The sequence below is a fragment of the Podarcis muralis genome, chromosome 15, assembly GCF_964188315.1.
Source record: "Podarcis muralis chromosome 15, rPodMur119.hap1.1, whole genome shotgun sequence".
Lineage (NCBI taxonomy): Eukaryota > Metazoa > Chordata > Lepidosauria > Squamata > Lacertidae > Podarcis > Podarcis muralis.
Genome location: NC_135669.1, coordinates 7,853,968 through 7,878,800, shown reverse-complemented (window position 1 = coordinate 7,878,800; position 24,833 = coordinate 7,853,968). Strand labels below are relative to the sequence as shown.

Below are 24,833 nucleotides of genomic sequence, written 5' to 3'. Positions count from 1 at the left end.
GCTGAATTGCAGCTAGGGGAGGAGCCTCTCCGTGCGTGGCGACCAATCAGAAAGCTCAGCTGTTTGTTTCTCTTTATCAGTCTGGTTAGGGCTTTGGCCACGTTTTTCCTCCCGCTTTTGTTGCTCTTCAATGTATCCATTTTTTTTAGAAATTAGGGCGGGGGGGCTGTCTGCGTAGTAGGAAAGTCTGTAGCAGTGGGGTGCGATCCTGTCCCAGCCCACCCAAATAGCTTGTAGCAATAGCTTGTAGTTTGGCAAACTTTCTGCAGCTAATTTCAAACTGTATCAGTTGCTATTCCCCTTTTTATACAAAAAGTAAAGGTAGCTTTGCCATGAGAAGAAAAAAATAAAAAATCTTTATTAAGGCAATGCCGTTACTAGGCCAACTGAAACGCCACAAAATAATGCTCAAGTGTTTCATATGCGCTACATGGAGATCCCAGGGATTGAACCTGTGACCTTCTGCATGCAAAGGATATTTTCTACCATTGAGCCTCATTTCTTCCCTTAAATCCCTACACTGAGTACCAGATCACCAAACCAGGAGATAGGCATCTGTGCTTGCTCAGGACAAAATGCTGCATTGTAGTTGGTGTCATTTAAATGCCTTCAATCCTTGTTCACAGTTTTTTAAAAACAACAACAACAGCAACAACAACATTGCACCCCAGTGTCTCAGGGACCATCTGTATGCAGGTCCTTTCTCAGAGGTTTCTTCTCCACGTCCCTTTGGAAACCTGGCAGCATGAACAAGGATGCCCTGATGCCCTTCCCAGTCTCATGCCTGGACTGTTTCAAATGGAAATTGTGGTTGCTTCAATGATAGAGACAGGCAGGTGCACTCAGCCCATGACACACACTGAGGGGCGTTTTTTAGTTCCTTCAGGGACAGTTTAGATGAGAAGATTCAGAACAGGGATTTGCATGGAATATGGGGAGAGGTGGGGAGTGTGCAATGCGGACTGTTTCAAATGGGAATTGTGGTTGCTTCAATGATAGAGATGGGCAGGTGTAGTCAGCCCATGACACACACTGATGGGTGTTTTTTAGTTCCTCCAGGGACAGGTGAATGAGAATATTCAGAACAGGGATTTGCATGGAATATGGGGAGAGGTGGGGAGTGTGCAATGCATTATAAAGGCAACAAAGCCTTCTAGAGTTTCTCAGCATAACAGTCCTGCTGGATCAGAGCAAAGACCCATCCTTTCAGGTATCCTGCTTCCCACAGAGACAACTGAGATGCCTTCAGGAAGTTCACAAGCAGGACATGAAGGCAACAGGTTCTCCTCTTACAGTACACATAAACAAGCTGGTCTTTAGATATACTGCTTCTGATAATGGAGGTCCCACTTTATCATCTTTCCCTCTATTGGGAAAGGTCCTTAGGTCAATGGTAGAGCATCTTGCTTGCATGCAAGAAGTCCCAAATTCAATCCCTGCCATCTCCAGGTTGGGCTGGGAGAGCTGCCTGGCTGAAACCTTCGGATGCCACTGCTAGTCAGTGTAAACAGTACTGAACTGAATGAACCAATCATGGTCTGATTCACTATAAGGCACTTATAGGTGTGAGTGCTGTTATTTAGGTAACCAAAAGGGCACCGCTCTCACAAGGAGATATCAGCATAGTTGTCCATATGAGTTTTCTTGATATTTGCAAGTATTCATTGACTTTTAAAGTATATTCCTGTAGTATGGAGACGAAAGGCAGGACAAGAAAAGTGGATTGTGTGAATCCTGAACTAAGAGTAGTGAGAGACTTATACCTTGAGCGTGGAAGGATAAATGCCTACTGTCTGAAGACCTCACCATCCTTGCTATAGTTGAACACATTTTTTATATGTCAGTTTCGTGCGGATATGTATTTGGACATGTAAATGGCTTACATAGATTTATATACAGTGGGCATGTAACTTATACCCCTTTGCATATGTGATGGCAATCTTACGCGGGTGAGAGGGAAATAAATAAATCGCTGGAGAGCAGGGAATATCCAGAGTTCCCCACTCTCCATTTATTTCCCCTCCTCCAGTTCACTCAATGTGTTTTCCTTGCTTACTAGCCTCTGCAAAGGTCATGGGAATACCCTGGGGAGCTTCCAGAGCCCTCACACATCTTTTCTAGAACCCGATAAACAGCCCTTTGCCTCATCAGCAGGCATTTCCAGTGGTTCCTGACTTTCCATGGTTTTGCCTTTGAACATGGACCCCCCAGAACAGATTCCTTGCATATGTTGTGGGCAAACTGTACAGATGATTATTGTATTATCAATGTGAACTGATGGGAAATTTCCCCCTTTTTTCACTCCTCCACCTCTCTGTTTTTCTTAACCTTTCTTTCTTTGTTTTTCTTCATGATGCAAATTCTGGCACTCACAGCTGCAGAAGTATGGACCTGCAACTGGTCAGACCCCCTCTTTGGGGTGTGTGAGATTTTATTTTAATTTTAGTTAAAACATTTGTACCCCTCCTGATGCAGAGAGGTTGCTAAAGGACGTTATTCCCGGATCAAGCAGAAGAATAAGTCAAATAGCTTTAATCACTCAATAATAAGACAGCAAACAATATTTAGATGAATAGCAGAGACTGGCCACATCTGTTTGTTTCAAATAGCCATAGGAAGATATTTAACTTCTTAATGGCAAATGGGAAGTGTTTCAAAGCAAGGGTGTTAGTTTGCCTACACATTGCACATAAATTGGCATTCCCTCTATTTCCAGGGTTCAGAGTAGGGGTATCATTGCTTATGTTGCCAAAATGGCACCACCCACATACAAGAAAGAGGCATCAGTAAGCATTGGGAAACTTCAAAGTTTGCAGAAGCATGAGAGAATCATGGGGTGGGAAGATCCAAGAACAGTTGATGAGGACTCAACTTGCTCAGTGGCTGTAGAATGAAGGTGGAATCCAGTTGGCAAGCCAGAGGGAGAAGGAATGGAACGGAGGAGCTGAAATCCTGAGCAGGGAGTACCTCAGGCTGAAGCATTCTGTTGCAGGACCCACTCCTGCATTCTAATGCCATCCTCCGCCATTTATTGTAGTACATGCCAGAGAGACCCCTTAGAGTACTGCACTTGAGGATCCCAGGGGGCTGCACCGACTTGACAACACAGCTGTTGATTGAGTCTCGGTTCTGCTCATCGCTCTCAGCTCCTATTCTTCAGTCTCAGCTTCTTCATCACTGCTGTCTGTGAGTGGGAACTCCTGGAGGGCCTTCTGTGTGGTGTAGCTTCTGGTCTGCATGGGGCATTCTTGGCTTAGAATTGCCTTTGGAAGTGGGGTGGGGGTAGCGGGAAGAGATAGGACAAAAATATCAGATGCATTGTAAGGTGCCAGCCAAGGGATCTTGAACGCCAGGTCTTTTGCACTGGCTCGGCCCTTCAGGGGGAAAGGTCTCAAAGGTCCTGTTGTCCCCCTGCCCCAGTGAACGACACACTGAGAACCCCTGCCCTAGTACAACCAGATATACAAATGACTCCTTCCCTCCCTCCCTCCCTCCTTCTGGAGTTGTAGTCATAGGCTGTGTGCGACCCACACATATAAAGCACACAACTTCCTCCCAAGAACCCTGGTTTGTCCCACACAGAGCCACAGTGCCCTGCATCCTTGCCAAACTATGGTTCCCAGGATGATTTGGGGAAGCTTTGCTCATGCTTTAAGCGTATGATCAGCACGTAGCCAGAGTTGCACCCATGCCACACGCAGGCTGCTGTTAATGGGTGCTCTGGACATAGCAGCCCAGATGGAAAGAAGGGAGGAAGGCATGGTTGGAGTTTCAATAATTAAGAGACTAGCATTAAAGAAACAGAGTGTGCACATGTTTGCTCACTTTTACAGATCACCCAACAAGAAGCTGCTCACAATCATCTTTCCTATTTGCAAGAGAGGCACAGGCTATGCATAGATATCTCAATCTGTCCTACAGAGGGAGCAACGCTGGAGGCACAAAATGTCATCCCCCCCCCCCCCCGCCTTTCCTTGGAGGTTGCTTCTGACAGTTTCAATTTTGCACAGATTTGTCACACTGAGAGATCATCGTAAGCCTCTGCATGAATATGACCGTATAATATTTTCCTAATTGGGATTCATTTTGAAAATGCATACCAAACCCTTTGTTCAGATTATTTGCAAGGAAGCTTGCCAGTCCAAATAATACAAAAACCTCCATCCCAGCCACCTTTCGTCCCATGGCTGGTGAATGTGGCCAGAGTGTGCTCAGTTCTGAAATCCTGGGGCAACTCCCCATTGTTCTTTCTGACAAGGAGGGGTTAAGCAAGCTCACTGCAGCTGCACTTTCTCTGGCCAATGGATGGGGCCAAACAGGACCTCCCCTTTCCATGATGAATTTTCTGGGAAGTTCAGCCTCTCAGTCATCTCTTCTGCAGCGAGGGATGTTACCCTTTTCTCCCTTGAAAAATATATTGATCTGAAGGTGGAAGTTGGAAGAGTTACACTTTCCCCCTCCTCCTCTTTCAGCTCTGTGTGTTTCTTAAGTTCCAGATTAATTCTACTGGATCCACATTTTCTACACGACCCAACAGCAGTCTCCCAATGCTCTTTGCTCCCCTGATTAATGGCACAGGCCAGAGTGGATATTTTAGCTGCTTACGTTTGGACTTCACCTGCTGGAATTTCCCCCCTTTTGATATGACTTTTGGTTTATTGGTTTCAGATGCTGGGAGGCACCTTGGAAACATTACGGAAAGGTGAGGTCCAAAATGTTTTATATAAATAAACAAGAAGACTAGGAACCCTTTGGATTTGGTCAGATGACTCCCCCGGGGGTGAACTTACAATCTTCTCCTCCTTGGCTGGTGGGCTCCGCAGGAACCAGCAGAGAGGGGCATATGCAAAGTTGATCCCTCCGATGATGACCATCAGCCAGGGAAAGCCAATGACCCGTACAAGAGAACCCCCTATAGAGGGACCTGCAAGCAAAGAATAACATCAACGCTTAGTTAATTCAGTGAGCTAAGTGCATTCAGGCTGTGCAGTAAATTCTGTTTTCAACATTCAGTGTCCTTCAAAAGCTATGCAGTATTCAGAGACAGTGGGCTGATTGGGGGATGAAGGCAACTTGACAAATTACAACTTGCATCTGTTCTGAGGTTGGGCAAGGGACACAACAGACTCTCTGAGGTGACTTTTTTTGGGGGGGGGGCAAATTACAGCTGAAATTAGAAAAAAAAGCCAAATGTTCTACTGCAGCCTGAGGACCCCTCAAGATGTCCTTTTCTATCACACATTCTTGATGGTTTGTGTTCATGATGCTGTCGGAGCAGTCATAAGCCAGCATGGTGTATTGGTTGGAGTTAAATACAGTGGTGCCTCGCAAGACGAAATTAATCCGTTCCGCGAGTCTCTTCGTCTTGTGGTTTTTTCCTCTTGCGAAGCACGGCTATTAGCGGCTTAGCGGCTATTAACGGCTTAGCGGCTATTAACGGCTTAGCGGCTTTAAGAAAAAGGAAACAAACTCACAAGAACTCGCAAGACGTTTCGTCTTGCGAAGCAAGCCCATAGGGAAATTCGTCTTGCGGAACGACTCAAAAAACGGAAAACCCTTTCGTCTAGCGAGTTTTTCATCTTGCGAGGCATTCGTCTTGCAGGGCACCACTGTATTTAAAAGCTAGAAATGAACAGCACATGGGCGCAACCGATAGGCAAAGAAACCACAGGGCGGCTGAGTAGTCATCCATACCAAAAGCAAAGCCCATGCAGAAGGCCACGTCAGCAATGGCATAGACACTGCCGTAGACAGAGGTGTGGCGAAGGTCCACCAAATATCCCATGATCGGCATCATTGAAGAATCCACCATACCTATTCCCAGAACAAAAGGGGGGGGGATGCCATGAGACGTAGTATTTAACCATAGCCCAGGTTTCAAACCACATGTGATTATTGTTCTGAAATATTAATATTATTATATTATATTCAGTGCTTTTTTCTAAAAAAAAATGTTTAGGGGTACTCTCATTTTGACTCAAGAAAATCACCATTTTATAATTCAAATCGGGGGAAATAAATACAGTAAATGGACAAAGTACAAAGATTTACAAAATGTTTAGGGGTATGCGTATCCCTGTGTATCCCCCAGGAAAAAAGCACTGATTATATTAATGAATCCCTGTGAAGCATTGTGAAGCAATCATATATATGTATAATTTTATTGTATCTGAGCTGGGATAATATATATATATATATATCTCCACTTAACATTTATTGGTTGGTAGATATGGTGCTTACGAAATAACTGCAACAAATGACCCCCAAATGCATTGCCTCCCTCGTTTTCTTAACACACTACATTTATGCAATTCAGTCTTGAAGATATATTCCAAGCAGACCTTTTGAATTACCCTGGGAATTTTCCCTGGCACATAGAGGCAAAGGCTTGTATTAGTCATACTCAGAGTACTGATAAATTAATGAGGACGACAAATTTAGGTCCATGAATTTGAGTGGGTCTACTCTGTGTATGACTAACATTCGATGCAACCCAAAATCTTTGCCCTGCCCCATCACAAAAACCTGAAATGGCAACTCTGAATAACTCATCTGTTGACTCCCTTTAAGCTCCTTGCTTGTGATTCAGATACAAGAAGTCAACTAAACTAAAATGTGTTTCCTGGTCCAGCATGCACCGTTTGTTTGTTTGTTTGGTTGTTTGTTTGTTCTCTCTTATCCCAATGTTGCAGTCACCCTGTCTCTGCAGTGCAGGCTGAGGATGAACACAAAGCTGAGATGCAGAAGACCAGATGTCTATCAAAGGAACGTATTTCTGTTATACCAATAGCAAAGTGACAATACAGTGGTACCTCACAAGACGAATGCCTCGCAAGACAAAAAACTCGCTAGACGAAAGGTTTTTCTGTTTGCGAGTTGCCTCGCAAGACGAATTTCCCTATGGGCTTGCTTCGCAAGACGAAAACGTCTCGCGACTTTGTTTCCTTTGTCTAAATAATAATTCGCAAGACGAAAAATTCGCTAGATGGCAAAACTTGCGGAATGAATTAATTTCGTCTTGCGGGGCACCACTGTACAGTCCTCTAAGGTTTCCCTTCTCAGGTTACAGAGTATGCTTTCAAGATAATCTGGGTTAGAGTGGAGGGGAAATTTGAGATTTGTAGATGGTTGGCAAGCAGGCACTTTGTAGGGTTCCAGCATGCCGTTTGCTTTTGGGAAACTGATGCAGCTTTACACACTAGGGACTCAGGTACACTCGTCAATTACCGTATTTTTCCGTCTATAAGATGCCCCCATGCATAAGACTATTTTGGGGGACTCAGATTTAAGAAAATGGGGGGGGGGGAAGATGGCCCAGAGTATAAGACACCCTCTAATTTTTGACATTATTTCATAGGAAAAAAACCTATTCTTATACACGGAAAAATACGGTATATTGTTATAACTGCGTTATAAACATGCGACAGCAGATGGCATTGTAGAGCAGTGATCTGTCATTAAGAGTTTGTAGAACATGTTTTTCTGTAGCGTTTTCTTTATCTGTGTAGATCCAGTCAAAGGCGGCAATATTTTTACTGAATTCTGAGTCTTAACCCAAAATGGGTCACATTTTTGCCCTGATTTTGAAGTCCTCCTGACCCAAAGTTCAGGGGATATATTTGTAAACATGTACAGTGGTGCCTCGCAAGACGAAAAGAATCCGTTCCGCGATTCTCTTCGTCTAGCGGTTTTTTCGTCTTGCGAAGCAACCCCATTAGCGGCTAAGCGGATTAGCGCTATTAGCGGCTTAGCGGCTATTAAAGGATTAGCGGCTAAGCTGCTAAAAGGCTATTAACGGCTTAGCGGTTTAGAAAAAGGGGGGAAAGCGGGGGGGGGGATGGCGAAACTCGCAAGACATTTTCATCTTGCGAAGCAAGCCCATAGGGAAATTTGTCTTGCGAAGCACATCGCAAACGGAAAACCCTTTCGTCTAGCGGGTTTTCCGTCTTGCGAGGCATTCGTCTTGCGGGGCACCACTGTATTACGAAAATATCATTTATCTCCAGTATTCAGATTTCACAAGGGAGTGAACCCTATAAAAGGCAAGTCTTGGGAATTCAAGCTGCTCAGGATGAAATGCAGGGAACTCTTCCATTCCTGCAGTACCTGTTCCTTTCAGCTTCCTTCTCTCTTCTAGAGTAGAAGTCTCTACTGTCTGCAGTTATCACCACTAAAAAGGCAACAGTTTTCCTAGGCTTGCTCAGCTCCTGCTGCTGTAGAATATAAAGGGCCAAGGGCCCTCTCTCATCCATATTTATGACCCCTGTTATTCCAAGGACTTCCTGAGGCAAACTATTTATTGAACAACCATCCTCATTTAACAGTGTAAGAACAGCCTGCTGGAACAGTGTTTGGCTTGCACAAAGCTAATGCAGAGGTTAGACTATGTTCAGTCTTTATTTAGCATTATTCTTTCATTCCACACCTTTTAATGCACCTCCCTGTCACTTTTCAAACTCCAATTCTTTTAAAAAGTAGATTTGTTGCACAAGCGCTTTAATCCAGTTTAATTATGCAAACCTAAATTGGCACAATGCACTCGAATCCCTCCCACAAAATAGTGACAGTCTGGAGGTATCTCAAGTGTGGACAATCAAGGGTGAAACCTGGTGGGCTCCTGGCCAGAACAAGGATGGGTCCCCTCTGATGGTTGAAGTGCCCTGTCCATGCAGGACGATAGTGACCTCCCCTCCAGCCCTTCTCAAAATCCAAGGGCCTTCAGACAGTGCATGTGTGCTCATCCTGGACTGCACCACTTTGGATTGCAGGTGGGGGTATTGTAGGAGGGAATGCTTTCCTCATGTCAAACCCCCCACACACCTAGTAAAGCCGCATATCCAGGAGAAGACTGCCCCATGACCTTTCTTCCTCGCATGCTAAGCTGGATCTTTCATTTTAACTTCAAGCCTGCAATCTCCCCACCAGCCTTTCTAAAGCTGTTTGGCTGTTTTTCAACATGCATTTTTGCGCCATCTGTTTGCTGTGGACGGCTTCAAAACCTTACCAAGGGCAAAGCCAACCCCACCATTAGGCCCGATGAGTCCATAAAGATTTTGAGCCAGGGGGACCTGTAGAATGAAAGAAATGAGATGGGGGGTAAGGCCTGGAAAGGACAATAAAAGCCAAAGCAGTGCCCTGCCTCTTATTTCCTTTACAGCATGGGTAGGCAAACTAAGGCCCAGGGGCCAGATCCAGCCCAATCGCCTTCTAAATCCGGCCTGAGGATGGTCCGGGAATCAGCATGTTTTTACATGAGTAGAATGTGTTCTTTTATTTAAAATGCATCTCTGGGTTATTTGTGGGGCGTAGGAATCCGTTCACCCCCCCCCCCTTCAAAATATAGTCCGGGCCCCCACAAGGTCTGAGGGACAGTGGACTGGCTGTCCTGCTGAAAAAGTTTGCTGACCCCTGCTTTACAGACTTAAAAGTGTGGATATGCAAGTTCAACACCTGCATATGAAATGAGAGCACTGGTGGAGGAACGGGGAGGGCAGGGGAAGCACACTGCCCCCAACACCATCAGGGAGGGGGTGCCGTCGCGGCTGCCCCCCATGGGCATGCGCTGCACACACACACACCACTGTGCTGGGCGCCACTCCCCCAGGACGCATGCCCCGCCCTGTGGGGTGTGCGCCAGCCACACCCACGCCTGCTTTCCTCCCCCGGTGCCAGAGCATGCAGCTTCACCACTGAATGAGAGCACACATCTCAATCCAACATGACGACTCAGGTACCAAGCGTGACATTGATTAGGAGTCTTGTGACAAAAACTTCAGGGTTCCAGCAAGCCAGCCATGGGCCATCCCAGGATACTCCAGCCCTTCAGCTAATCTGTTTCTTCAAGGGAAGGTGCCTGGGAAGGTCCTGGCCCTATAGGCCTTGGTGGTAGAGAAGGCTCTTCCAGGGGTTCCCTGCTGGATAGCCCTCAGATCCAGGGGTCGTCTGATCTTCTGCAGCAGGTTCAAGGTCATGCTCCTGCTGCTTATCTGGTGAGTCTGCAGCGTCTGACTCTGTGCCTGGATTGCTGCTGGATTGTTTCATGGGTCATGACATAGGGAGTGCTTAAACCACAGTTTCCTGGTTTGGACATGGTAGGAAACCATGGCTTGACAATTCATATACAGGTGAAACTCGGAAAATTAGAATGTCGTGGAAAAGTTCATTTATTTCAGTAATTCAATTTAAAAGGTGAAACTAATATATGAGATAGACTCATGACATGCAAAGTGAGATATGTCAAGCCTTTATTTGTTATAATTGTGATGATCATGGCTTACAGCTGATGAAAACCCCAAATTAACAATCTCAGAAAATTAGAATATTAAATGAGACCGAGTAATGCAGAAGAGCTGAAGTCTGCTATTGAAGCATCCTAGTCTTCCATAACACCTCAGCAGTGCCACAGGCTGATAGCATCCATGCTACACAGCATTGAGGCAGTAATTGATGCAAAAGGGGCCCAAACCAAGTACTGAGTACACATGCATGCTTCTACTTCTCAGAAGTCCAATATTGCTCTATTTGCAATCCTTGCTTTGCTGATTTCATTTAATATTCTAATTTTCTGAGATTGTTAATTTGGGGTTTTCATCAGCTGTACGCCATAATCATCACAATTAAAACAAATAAAGGCTTGACATATCTCAAACCTATCTCATACATTAGTGTCACCTTTTCAGTTGAATTACTGAAATAAATGAACTTTTCCACAATATTCTAATTTTCCGAGTTTCACCTGTAAAGATGGGCATGGAAGGAGATGGGCTATGACTTTAATTCATCACTTGAGCAAACCACTGTTTATTGGAGAGAAACCTAAGTCTGAATTGGGCTACTGCCTTACTATTTGGGTGGGTGGGGGGTGGATTTTGCTCTCCTGGTGGATCATCGGTCTTCATTTCATAGCACAGAAAATTCTTGACTAGTCTGCCGCCGCCAAACTCTCTTCCAGGATTCCTTTCCCACTCATAACACAGATGGCCAGAGTTAAGCTGGCACTGCGGCTCCTTGGCCTGGCTCCCCATTACAGCTGATTTCTCTGCCTGTCAGTCATGGAATACAGATTCACTAGTGTACTCACACAAAGGAGGCTGACTCCAACTACCACCATCCCAATCAGTGAGCAGAGCCACCTATAAAGAAAAGGCAATTGGTGAGAGAGAGATCCGAGCATGATCTGAAGGGCACAGCAACCTTTCTGAAGCTAAGCAGGTTGAATAAAACTGACAATCTCATGCTGCTGTTACACAGATCTACGACGACACCACACTTGGAATACTATGTGCAGTTCTGGTTGTACATCTCAGAAAGGGTACTGTTGACCCAGAAAAGGGAAAGAAGGGGGGCAGACAGGGGGCTGGATTTGCGGCCCTACAAATAAAGGTTACGTTTGACGTTATTTCATTTAGGGAAAAAACAGCATGAAAGGGGAAGCCTTTATTAAACTTGGCATGCAAAAAGTCCAAGGCTAGATTGCTGCTTCCAGTCAGCGTCCGAGATGGGTGGGGCAATGGTACAAATAGGTTTTTAAGGCAAGTCCTGTGTTTCCCAAAAGTCATAAAAGAGACTCACGGATTTGCAGGATTCAAGCATCTTTGGGCTCCTCCACTTACCGCCCCATTTTGTTGGCTAGCATCCCAAAGAGGTTGGTACCAATGAGGTAAGACAGGCTGGCAGGCAAGAAAGCGACCCCTGCAAAACAGAGAAGCATCAGTCTGAAATAAAGGCACATGGCATTTTCTGCAAAGGGACAGAGTGAGCTCGCAGACCTCTCCTTAAATCCCTGCCACGTGCAGAGATACATACAGAGAACCCTCTTTATGGAAGCTTTTAATGTTTAATAGACTATTGTATTTTAATATTTTGTTGGAAGCCGCCCAGAGTGGCTGGGGTAACCCAGCCAGATGGGCGGGGTATAAATTATTATTATTATTATTATTATTATTATTATTATTATTATTATTATTAATGCAGCAGCGGACACCTACAGGAGGCCAATCCTCTAACAATGGTCAGGGACAATAGGTCTTGTTAAATCAATACGCATGCATTGAAGATATATCCCTTTATTTATTTATAGAGTGGGGGAGGGACAAGATTTTAAAATAGGATGAAACATATTTGCAGAGGACCAGTCTAACAATGGGTATTAGCCATTATAACAAAATTAAACCTCCAGCTATAATGGTGTTATTGGCTGATACCAGTTGCCAGATGGGAAACCCAGCCAGATGGGCGGCATAAAAAAATAATAGCATTATTTATTATTATTATTATTATTATTATTATTATTATTATTATTATTATTATCCACTTCCTCTCCAAACTGCACAGGTATCATGTTCTCAAAACTCTGGTGGGTATCTCATTCACAAACACAAAGAGATTCCCAGCTATCAGGAGACCATCCCCTAAACATGGCCTTCAAGCTCTGCTTGTGGGATTTCAATAGTAATAATAATAATAATGTATTTGTACTCTGTCCATCCGACTGGGTTGCCCAGTCTGAATAGCATCTGAATAGGCACAACTGGAAAGTGGATGATTGACCAGATGAGCCATCCAGTAAGGCTATTCCTAAGTACTCTTAAGGGGAGAAAGGGGGGCATGCACAATAAAAAAAACTAGATTCCATGTTGCCAATTGTGGTGAAAGGTGGGACTCAGACTGGGTATCATTGCCTTAACTAGACTTCCCCACTAGTAGCTCCCTGGATGTTGCTGAACTATAACCTCCACCAGCTCCATCCAGCATAGGCAGTTGTCAAGGATGATAGGAGATGTAGTCAAACAACATTTTCAGAGCCCATTTGGGGGGAGATTCCTATGTCTAATTGTTTTGAAGGTATAATGGGATAATCTTACCCCGAGCTCCTTTGATCATTTGCAAAATCTTGGCTGAGATCTACTCCTATCTCTCTGAATCCCTGGGCATCATAGATATTCCATACCTAAGTTGTATTCAAAACAAGTTCCACGGCAGACCCCTTTTTTAAACTAGTCCATATTAAACCAACCCATTTCCTCCCTCACTCCAGCCTCATGCTCTGGACCAAGAGAACAGCAATTTGATCTGCAGTTATAATTAAATCCAAATCAAATATTTGACAGGCTGTCAGTTGGCAGTTGCTTAGCTTTAATTTACTCTCCTCCGGCTTACAAACGTGTTGCAGGCACCTCTGTTTGCCTGGATATGTCACAGCATCCTTATTGAAACCCAGCCATTTGTGTTTAATTTCCTCTAAGAGAAACCCTTATGTTTATCTTGCCAGTGCTCTGGGAAAATCCATGCTCTTCTGCTTGTGAAACACCAGGTTAGGCAAATAAAAGCAATAATTGAAAAATGCTCTGTGCCAATAGTTCAAAAATACTCAAAATGATGATGATGTCATTCGTCAGCCTTAAGAACGTATGATAAACCAGGTCAAAGCCCCATCTAGTCCAGCATCCTGTTCTCACAGTGGCTAACCCAGGCACCCCCAACCTTCAGCCCTCCAGATGTTTTGGACTACAATTCCCATCATCCCTAACAACTGGTCCTGTTAGCTAGGGATCATGGGAGTTGTAGGCCAAAACATCTAGAGGGCCGCATGTTGGGAATGCCTGGGCCAACCAGATGTTGCTGCAAAGACCACAAATGCAACCTGAGTGCAACAGCACTCCCTCCACTTGTTAACACAGTTATTTTTACTTATTCATTCTGGATTCCTGCCTGGATGTTGGCATCTTTACTGTTAAAAAGGTAAAAAGGTAACGGACCCCTGGACAGTTAAGTCCAGTCAAAGAGGACTATGGGGTATGACGCTCATCTCGCTTTCAGGCCAAGGGAGCCAGCATTTGTCCACAGTCACGCTTTCCGGGTCATGTGGCCAGCATGACTAAACCGCTTCTGGTGCAACGAAACACCATTATGGAAACCAGAGCGCACGGAAATGTCATTTCCCTTCCCACCTCAGCGGTACCTATTTACCTACTTGGACTGGTGTGCTTTCGAACTGCTAGGTTGACAGGAGCTGGGACAGAACAACAGGAGCTCACCACCGTTTCATGGATTCAAACCACCAACCTTCCGATCAGCAAGCGCAAGAGGCTCAGTGGTTTACACGACAGTGCCACCCAAGTACTGTTACAGCTGTTACAATCTATTTGCTCATTGTTAGGTTTTATCTACTGGACTGGAACCATGTTTAATTAATCAGGCTTAAGGTTCCATTGTACTCATAGAATCATAGAACTGTAGAGTTGCAAGGGACCATCTAGTCTAACCCCCTGCAATGCAGGAATCTCAACTAAAGCATCCAAGACAAATGGCCATCCAACCTCTGCTTAAATACTTCCAGGGTAGGAGAGTCCACTACCGCCTGAGGGAGCCCATTCCACTGTCAAACATCTCTTACTGTCAGAAAGCTACTCTTAACATTTAGTCAGAATCTCCTTTCTTGTAACTTGAATCCATTGATTCGAGTCTTAAAGTCCGGAGCAGAAGAAAACAAGCTTGTTTCATCTTCCGTGTAAAGCCCTTGAGATGTTTGAAGATGGCTCTCCTCTCTCCTCTCAGTCTCCTCCTTTTCAGGCTAAACTTGCCCAACTCCCTCAACTGTTCCTCATAAGCCTTGCTCCATATGAGCTGGGGCTCTTTATTATTTTATTGACTTTGTTTATTTATTTATTTTTGCATTCATATATCACTCTTTTCTACAAGGAGTTCAAGGTGGCATACATACATGGTTCAATGACAACCAACACTCAGGTCTATTGATTTCAATAGGTCTACTAGTAGGACTAACATTGGATACAACTCAATGACTGGCCCAGGATCACGCAGTGGACAACTATAACAAGCAGGGATTTGAACCAGTGTGCCAGTAACACAGCTGATGTGTACGTGTATCTCACACATGATGGGAACTGACTGAGAGTTGACAAAGTGCTAGGCTCCAGAGCAGAGGACTATAAGGTTCTCCACTGTTCATGAAGGAGTAGGAGTCTAGAGGGATAGGCTGGCAAGAAAGGATAAAAAGTTCTCAAACAACTTCAGCTCCAGCCCTTATGGAGCAAGTTGTCATCTTGGAGCTATCCAAGGTCCTGCAGTACCAATCTGGTGGTACCCAGATGTCCATCGTTCTGCATAGTCTCCTGTTCATGGTCCAAGCAAGGCAACTGCCCTGAAAAGAGAGCAGTGGGATCTTTGCCACTAATGCAGAGATGAGGAATCAGCAGCCTTCCATATGTAGTCAGATTTCATCTCCCATCATCCCCAGGCAGCAGTGATCAGGAATAGTGGTAGTCTAGCAACATCTTATCATCAATTTCAGAATAACGATTCCTCTTTCTTCTTCCCATGTTTCACAGGTTCTGTGTCTCTCGTTTGTAACATCCTTCTCATCCTTCTTTGCTCCACTGCTTGTTCTTAGAAGCGAGCAGAAAGGTCATGCTCACAGGCCCTTATTTAGCCAAGGCTTCCTGCTGACTAACTGGTTGTTAACTTGATTAGTGGCTCTCGGGAGCACTACTGAGCCTAGGTAGCAATTTAATTTGGGAAGAAAGCATAGCTGAGAGCATCCCCCCAGGCCCCTCCTCCCCAAATTGAATTTCCAGGGGGGGGGGTGTTGTTACAGAAAAGGTAGGCAATTTCATCTCATTATCCAGTCTCCAAGGCAGCACATAATTGCCATGTACCGAGTCACCCTTCCTGTGAAGATACCTTTGTTGTTGCTATTTCAAATCTGTAGGTGAACCTTCAAAAGCCATGTTGTTTGATATGGTTGTGTTGGCGGGGGTGGGTTGGGTTCCTCTTGAAGTTAGCAGTTGGAGGCATGGGTGGAAAAGTGCTCTCGCACCTAGTTGCACGCAAAACCATGCACATTCAGGCCCAAGTCATTTTACTAGCTAAGGTGAAGATAATGCCCCATCTATTCCATATATTGAAGCCAAGTGGACTGCAAGTTGACTCTTGGGGCACTTCCAGACTGCAGCTATTTTCAGGTGGGAATAAATCACACATTGGCAAATTCACGGTGTGCAATTAATCAGCCTTCCCAGTCTTGCACAGCGGACCAATTTCCGAAAAGATCACAGCATTTGTGACAAGGAGAGTGATGAGGAAAGGTAGTAAAAAGTGTGGGATAATGCTAGCTTTGACAGAATGTTGTTTAACCTCTCCACACACACACACACACAAAAACACAACCACAATCAAAACAGGTGTTCATTAAATAGCCTACTGCACCTAACACCACACAAAAGGAATCAAAACGAGTGCTCAGTAAATAGCCAACCTCTTCTAATCTCTCTGGAAACAAATTGGAATGGATTTTCATTAAGTAGCCAACATTGTCTAATCTCCCTGGAAACAAATCAGAATGAATTCTCAAATAAGTAGGTTGTCTCAAAGACCTTTTACCTCAATGCTAGTGATGGGAGTGTCTAACCTCCACACCTGAGGACAGAAGGCTAACAAAGTAGAATGCATGGCACACAGAGACCTAGAATGGCTAGGGAGCTCAAGAGGAATGGCTGGGAGCTGCTACTGCCAACCCCCATCCCAACATCTGCCACCTGAGAATTGCCCCCCCCCCCAAGACCTCACAATCACCTGAAAGTCACTCCTCGGCTACTTCAGACCTATCAGCCACCCCCTTTGGCTAAAGGCTAGTGGCTTTTGCCAACTGATAGCCAGGAAGGATACGAAAAGGAACCTACCCAGTTGCCACTCTGGGGAGCACATGGTTTGCATCATCCAAATGGGCAAAGTGGCTTCGAGGATCGCAACCCCCATGTTGGCAAAGCAGATTGAGCCTGGAGGGAGATGAGAGATACCTGCGTGGTCACCGTTCTTGTTAAGAAAGCAAAAGGCAAAGCAATTCCCCCATCATCCCTGACCATTGTCCATGCCAGCGGTGGCTGATGGGAGTTGGGTTTCCAACAGCATTTGGAGGGCTACAGCTTCCCCACGCCTGGTGTAGAGAATCCCAGAAGCTCCCAGAAGTAGCATATTTTGAAGCCCCTTTTGGCAATATGAATTAATCAATAATCAGAATACAAATAAGTTCCCGCCGATGCCCAGAGGTAAAGGAATTCTGGAATAAAATCCTAAAGGTTATTAATGAACTGTTTAAAGTGAAGCTTCCAATAGACTTTGATTTCATGACAGTGGGTATACTTGGAAACATGGCTATAGAGAAAGGGGACCAGTTTACTTTCAAAGCTATGATATTAGCGGGGAAGGCAACGATAGCTTTAGGTTGGAAAGATAAAGAAAAATGGACAGTATAGGCATGGAATAGTTATTTGTTTGAACTTATTCAGTTGGACATTGTCACAGTAATGTCACAGGAAACAACGTGGAAGGACAAGTCCACCACGATAAGGAACAGATGGAACTCCTATCTTCAATGGATAGAAACTACTGGAACAAAAGACATTTGGTGGAAACTAAAGACACTATGCCTGTGGCTGAGGATAATTGTTTGACCCCTTCCAATGGATATGGGGGGGGGGGAGGGAGGGGAAGAAAAAATTGTACGGGAAATTTTAAAACTGGAAGGAGATAATGTATGTAAAAAGCCCGAAATAATAATAACAATTTTAAAAAAATAAGTTCCCCTCCGCAAATGAAAATGGGGACCTCCCTATTCTCAACCCAAAAGATCTTGTTTCTTTCCTCTGTTTCCCTCGGCATGTTTTTCATTGAAAGAATCAAACGTTCAAAGCGACAAAAGCAGTAGAATCAGAGGAGCAAAGGTTCACTAAAACAGGGAGGATCACCTGCAGCCAGGGTTGGCCCAAGACATTTTGCTGCCCCACGCAAAGGGGAAAATGCCTCCCCCTTCAATGTACAGAAGGTGAATGAACTGGCAGGTGAATCTGACTTCAACCAGGTGGTGAGGCTTCCTTCTCCACCACACCTAAGGTAGCAGGAGGACCTTTACAGTATCCAGAACTTTAGAGGACCTAGAAGGGGGACATGTGGCAGCAGAGAAGAATGGAGTTGCTGCTGTTCCAGAGCATCTGATGCCTGAGGCAGCTGCCTCCTCATGCCCAATGATAGGGCTGGCGCTACCTGCAGCCCTCCAGAACTACAACTCCCATCAGCCCCAGCTAGCATGGCCAGTGTTCAAGATGGTGGCAGTTTTAGCCCAGAAGCATCTGGAGGGCCACATGTCAGCTAGTCCTGCTCTTAGAAAAGGGAGCTGCTTTTTAATTAATTTATTTTATTAATAAATGTGTTTGTTTTGCCCTCCCCCTTGATTGATGCTTGGGGTTTAGTTTTGTTTCTGGGAGGGGTGCACATATTTTCTGAAGTTTATAAAAATGTTCCTCTCGCCAGCTCCATATCCAAAAAAGCTAAATTCCAATGATGAATATCCATGACCCCAAATATCCAGGAAGAAGGCATGGTGACTTACCTGCTGCAATCAAAATGTAAGGGTCTCCTAGCAAGGTCAACAGCGGAGTCCCTTTCGTACTCTGGAAGACACACAGAAAAAGGTAGATTTTATTTTTTGCAATAATTCTAAAACAATTAAAAAACTAATAAGTGTATGTTGTACTTACCTCAGGTGAAATCTTTGATGGATGTAAGATACAAAGCTGTAAAGCTAACACAGAAATATCATTACTGGCTTGCTTTTCTTGCAATGTCATTTCAACTTTGCTCTTAATAGTGATGCTTTGATGCTAACTCTGTTTCAATTTATTGTTTCACTCACTCCCCACAAATCCTGGGAACTGTGTTTACCCTTCACAAGAGTTACAATTCCCAGCATACTTATCAAACTACAGTTCCCAAGATTCTCTGCAGGGGGAAAAGTCATGGGAGTTAAATGTATGGTGAGGCTGTGATCTCAGCTCTCATTTGGCTTTGGAGCTTGGGCGGTCAAATCCTAAGCAAATTTATCCAGAAGTAAGTCCCACTATGTTTAGTGATATTTACTTCAAGGGAAATATATTCATCTCTGCCAAGCTAAGCAGTTGGCTCCTTACCTCTCTCGCCCTGACCTAGCCACTGTGATCCACGCGGCGGTCACCTCCAGACTTGATTATTGTAACTCACTCTACGTGGGGCTGCCCTTGAGACTGACGCAGAAACTCCAGTGGGTGCAGAATGCTGCGGTGAGACTCCTTACGGGGTCCTCGCTGCGGGATCACATTCACAGCTGCACTGGCTCTCGGTGGAGTACAGGATTAGGTTTAAGGTGCTGGTTTTAACCTTTAAAGCCCTATACGGCCTAGGACCCTTGTACCTACATGACCGCCTCTCCTGGTATGAATAAGCCATGTAATTTAACTGTGTGTTAAATGGATTTTAAATGTTTGGTGTGGATATTTGTAGCTCAGCTTGCCTCAGCCACACAGTTGCCTTGATCCTGCCACTAGTTGTGTCATCACGATAGGGTATCCATGCCCCTACACACCAGAATGAACATGGGGGGGGGGTCCTCAAATACATCACAGCTGGCTCAACACATTTTGAAGGGAGTCCTGCCCCACACATGCCTTGTAAGACCATTAAGTCCAGAGCCTAAATTTGCCAAACTGCCCCACTGCATGACACCCCAGAGAGCTACTCACCTCCATCCAACAGAGCTAAGAATGCCAAGATCATAAAAGGAGATGACTTCCCAACAAATTCATACATGACACTTCCGAAAGGAGCACCGACTGCAAGGAAAACAGTGATGATCAGCACTGCAGGTGTTGGAAAAAGCAACCATAGAAACAGAAAGAGGTTTATAGCGGTGGGGAACCCTTCTCACCCCCAAGGACGGCATTCCTCGAGTGGCCAGTAGCCAGCAGAGCCAGAGGAAAACTGGGTGGAACAGCAAATGTGAATGTTGGCATTGTACAGTAGGCGAGTTTCTACGCAGAAGCAAACACTCTGCCCTCCATGCAGATCAAAGGTAGAGGCATGAGCCGAGTTCAAGGATATATTTCAGCCAGGCAAAACTGCTGAAAAGAGGCATGAAACAGGAACAGTGTGTCTGGTATGGCCTGAGAAGATTCCCGAGGCTTGGATGGCTGCATTTGGCCTTCAGAGTCTGAGATTCCACATTCCTGCCTCTGAGGATCAGCACCTGATTCCTCCAAGGCTTCAGAATGAAGGTAAAGGTAAAGGTAAAGGGACCCCTGACCATTAGGTCCAGTCGTGACCAACTCTGGGGTTGCGGCGCTCATCTCGCTTTATTAGCCGAGGGAGCCGGCGTACAGCTTCCGGGTCATGTGGTCAGCATGACTAAGCTGCTTCTGGTGAACCAGAGCAGCGCACAGAAACACAGTTTACCTTCCCACTGGAGCGGTACCTACTTATCTACTTGCATTTGGGGGCATGCTTTCAAACTGCTAGGTTGGCAGGAGCAGGGACCAAGCAACGGGAGCTCACCCCGTCACAGGGATTCGAACCGCCGACCTTCTGATCGGCAAGTCCTAGGCTCTGTGTGGTTTAACCCACAGCGCCACCAGCGTCCCTTCAGAATGAAGGTAGTTTGCTTCAGGATTGGACAAATCATTTTTATTCTTTATGATCTCCCATTTATTAATACTGTTACTGTTCATACAGAGGCATCAGTGCACATTTACACATTCTTACAGTGTTTCATACAGCCCCCTGCCCCAAGACGTATCCCTGCGCCCAAGAAGCCTTGAACATGAATTGGGGAAGACAAGAGGAAGAAGAGGAGGAGGAGGAGGAAGCAGGTACTGTAAGGTGAGCAGACTGTGAGTCTATCATTGAGACAGAGAGGAGGGGAAAGTGGGGAGATAATCGGCTAGTTTAAGCCCCTGAGAGCTTATGGCATCATGGAGATTTGGAACACCCTGCTTCTTGACATACTGTAAGGCAGACAGCTTCATTAGACTTTTTTCATTACCTGCAAAAAACAATTTTGTTTAGGCAAGCCTGTTCAGACGAGTAGAATGTTGACATGCGTTTTAATCTGGCTTTTGGCTTATCGTTGATTTTTATTATTTTTAACAGTTTAAATACTGCAGTTGTTTTTACCTGTGTGTGTTTTCATCTGATGATTATATTGTTTTATTCTTTCTGTAAACCACTTTGAGGTTTTTATTGCCATCAAGCAGCATACTGTATACAATTTGTGACATAACTAAACAACCTGCCTGGATCTAAGTGGGCATCACAAATTAGAAATAGTGGTTCAGGGGAGCACAGGAATGTGATACTTAGCAGCAGGCTAGTGGATAAACACAGCACAGTGGACAGTGTGTGTTGGGCTTGGGTGACGAAGACTCAGGAATGAGGAGGAGCCTGTAGCCCAGCAGAGGTAGTTGGACTACAGTCTTCGTCATCCTTCATCATTGGCCATGCTGGCTGAGGCTGATGAGAGTTGGAGTCCAGCAATGTCTGATGGGTCCCAGATCTACTTAGATGGCATAATGGAAGCTGAGCAAAGGAAAGACTGAAGCGGTATAGAGAGGCAATCCACCAGCATAAGTTCTGATGTTTCTACCTGTTTGCTGTAGATGTAAAGGATTACTCACCCAGCACTCCCAAAGCCAGGCCACCCAAGGCTATTCCCATGGCATTTCCCCTCTCGTTGTCATCCGTGTACACACTTGCTAGCATCCCCAGACCTGCAAACAGAGAGAATAAAGCCGCTGTGGTGAAGTGGTAAGCGTGTTGGGCTACAGCTTAGGAGCCCAGGGTTCAAATTTCCACTCATCTGTGAAGCTCCCTGTGTGACCTTGGGCCAATCCTCGTCTCTCAGTCTAACCTACCTCACAGGATTGTTTTGAGGGCAAAAAGGGAAGCAGGAGAGCTATGCTTGAGCTCCTTGGAGGAAAGGTGGGCTATAGGTAGTGAAGAAATAAGTTTTGAGTGTCATTCTGGACTCCTCATTTAGTAGCACAGGAGGCTGTCTTATAGAGTGCAATGTCATTGGTCTATCTGACTATCTGGCAAGTGGGCAGTAGCGTCCATTGGGGTGCAGGAGGCAAGGAAGCTGACAGCAGGTAGAGCCAATGTCAAGGGAAGCTCTTTGTAGGTTTGTCCCATCATCCATACTGACCTCTACAAGGGCAACTCTGAGATTAAGGAGAAGGAAGCTCTCAACCAGAGGTATCATGGCAGGAAGATGGGGTCTGGTTGAAGGTTGACAGGTTAGTGGGACAGTGCCCTTTCCCCACTAATGGACCAGCATCCACTGGTATCAGCTCTTTAGGGTTTTAGACAGGGTCCTAGTCCTACCTGAAGATGCCAGGGAGAGAACCTGATACCTTTTCCACACAATGCATGTGTTACACCCCCTCCTCTATGGTGTACCTTCTAAAGTAAAAAAAACAGGTAAAGGAACCCTGGACGGTTAAGTCCAGTCAAAGGCGATTATGGGGTTGCGGCGCTCATCTCGCTTTCAGGCTGAGGGAGCTGGCGTTTGTCCACAGACAGCTTTCTAGGTCATGTGGCCAGCATGACTAAACCGCTTCTGGTGCAATGGAACACCGTGACGGAAACCTGAATGCATGGAAACATCGTTTACCTTCCCACCACAGCTGTACCTATTTATCTACTTGCACTGGTGTGCTTTCACACTGCTAGTTTGGCAGGAACTGGGACAGAGAAATGGGAGCTCACCCCGTTGCAGGGATTCAACCTGCTGACCTTCCAATTGGCAAGCCCAAGAGACTCAGTGGTTTAGACCAGTGTTTCCCAAACGTTTTTGGGCAACGGCACACCTGTTTACCGGAAAAAAATCTCGCGGCACACCACCATTAAAGCCCCGCCCCCGTGACGTCATTCGGGGAGCCGGCGGCCCGGGCCTGAGCTGGAAGGAGAGGCGGTGCTTTTCGGCACAAGGCAATCGGCCTGGAATTGTTTCCCGCGCGCTGCGAAAGGGAACAGCTGCGGTCGCGCGAACCCTCCGGCGCTGGGAGGGGAAAGGGCGGAGTCGCAGAGCACCAGCTGGCCGAGCGGTTGCGCGCAGCGTTGCGCTTTTGGAGAGCGTGCGGCTGCTGCTAGGGGATCCGGGGACGTGAGCAGGCCTGGCCCGACCCGGGTTGAAGGAGGACAAGCCGGCAGCGCGCCAAGTGAGTTCGGTTGCGCACGACGGCCCCCGCTCCCCCCACCCCCGCCGGATCCTCGCCGCCGCCGCCTCCCGCCCGCCTCCCTCCCACGGCACACCACCCGATGTCTCACGGCACAGTAGTGTGCCGCGGAACACCAGTTGGGAAACACTGGTTTAGACCACAACGCCACCCTCTCCAGGTAGCATGTAGCTATAGCTGCAGCCCCTCCTCTAAGGTGCACCCTCTATGAAGAGTCTTCTCCTGCTGCCTTTGCACACAGGGACTGGGCTGGTGTCTGCTGGCACCCCAGGGTACAATCGTAGCAGCACTGCTGGTAAGGCCTGCCCACATATTTACCTGCAACAGACGAACAGGCAGAGCCAACGCCTTGGAGTGCTCGGGCGATGAACAGCAAAGTGTAGGTACTCGAGAACGCAAACACTAAGAGAAGGAAACAGATGTGCCCAGTTGTAACAGTGGCATAGTCAGGTTATTGGTTTGATGTTTGTGAAGTGCTTTAAACCCTCTGCAGCAGAGATGGGGAACATTCTCTCAAGGCCCGCATTCTCTTCCCAGCAACTTTCTGATGGCCATGTGCCTGTGTTGGGCGGGGCCAGAGACAAAAGTGGGCGGAGCATGTAATCTGAGGGAAGTTCTGAGGGCCAGACAAACAGGCCTGGAGGACCATGTTTGGCCCCTTGGCTTGAGGTTCTCCAGCCCTGCCCCATGATATTGCTGCTTCAGTTATTGCTATTGCATCTTATTTGTAGTCTATGTTGACAATCCCAGGCTGAAAAGGAGGAATGTACAGTGGTACCTTGGGTTACTAACGCTTCAGGTTACAGACTCCGCTAACCCAGAAATAGTACCTCGGGTTAAGAATTTTACTTCAAGATGAGAACAGAAATCGCGTGGCAGTGGGAGGCCCCATTAGCTAAAGTGGTACCTCAGGTTAAGAACAGTTTCAGGTTAAGAATGGACCTCCAGAATGAGTTAAGTTCTTAACCAGAGGTACCACTGTAATTATAACAGCAGCAGTTATCAATACCTCTAATTCCTTCAGCCCTCCAGATGTCACTGAACTACAACTCCTGGCAACACCAGCAAGCATTGACAAAGGTGAGGGATGATGGGAGTTGTAGTTCATGAACACCTGGAGGGCCCAAGATTCCCAATGCCTGCTCACACAGATGGTGAGTGCTGACAGGATTTGAGTCAAAATAGGGCTTGAGAAACAAGAGGGCCGTGGTTTGCAGAAGTACAACAAACATATATAAGACTTTAAATGTCTAAGGGAAGACTGAGAAATAAAACAGCCCAATGAGGACTGGTGGGAAGGGAGGAGGAGAATGGAATATTCTGGAGGATGGCATGGCAGGTGAGTTGATGACCTCCACTTGCAGCTTTCTGATTATGGGGTGAGCATGAGAATAAATACTGCAGCATTTTGTTACAGGCCTGACTTGTAATAGTAACAATAAAGGTTGCAATGTTCTGTAGATTAATTGGTCAGTTTAAAAACTTTTAATCCACGAAAAAGGTGCCCTGATTAATTCAGGCAGCTATTTTTTATTATTTAAAAATGCTTTTAACACGCAAGCTTATAAAATCTGCAGATGGCAAATAACATCACAAAAGAGGTATTTCTCCCCCCTTTCCTCACATAGTAGAGAATGCTTTTTTCCTACATGGATGCACACTAGAACACACGTGTGGATCCTCTAAGAACAATAGCAACAAAAAACACCCTGCTTGCTTCAAAAAATATTACTTTTACTGATAGGCAAATTTCACAATCTCGTAGATAAGAAACCT

The 24,833-nt window shown here is 45.8% G+C and overlaps 1 protein-coding gene across 1 annotated transcript in view; it reads right to left on the bottom strand.

Moving 5' to 3' along the window:
* Window positions 1–2,516: 2,516 nt before the first annotated feature.
* The window catches only part of SLC18A1 (solute carrier family 18 member A1), a 33,975-nt gene continuing 11,658 nt past the window's right edge, over window positions 2,517–24,833 (bottom strand). The window contains exons 5-16 of the mRNA XM_028708733.2: window positions 23,376–23,459; window positions 21,498–21,590; window positions 19,572–19,661; window positions 18,555–18,598; window positions 18,407–18,467; window positions 16,701–16,796; window positions 11,613–11,691; window positions 11,081–11,132; window positions 9,005–9,068; window positions 5,695–5,814; window positions 4,791–4,924; window positions 2,517–3,263 (exon numbers count right to left, since the gene is read on the bottom strand). Of these exons, the coding sequence (XP_028564566.2) occupies window positions 3,150–3,263; window positions 4,791–4,924; window positions 5,695–5,814; window positions 9,005–9,068; window positions 11,081–11,132; window positions 11,613–11,691; window positions 16,701–16,796; window positions 18,407–18,467; window positions 18,555–18,598; window positions 19,572–19,661; window positions 21,498–21,590; window positions 23,376–23,459 (1,031 nt within the window). The 3' untranslated portion in view covers window positions 2,517–3,149. The remainder of the gene's footprint in view (window positions 3,264–4,790; window positions 4,925–5,694; window positions 5,815–9,004; window positions 9,069–11,080; window positions 11,133–11,612; window positions 11,692–16,700; window positions 16,797–18,406; window positions 18,468–18,554; window positions 18,599–19,571; window positions 19,662–21,497; window positions 21,591–23,375; window positions 23,460–24,833) is intronic.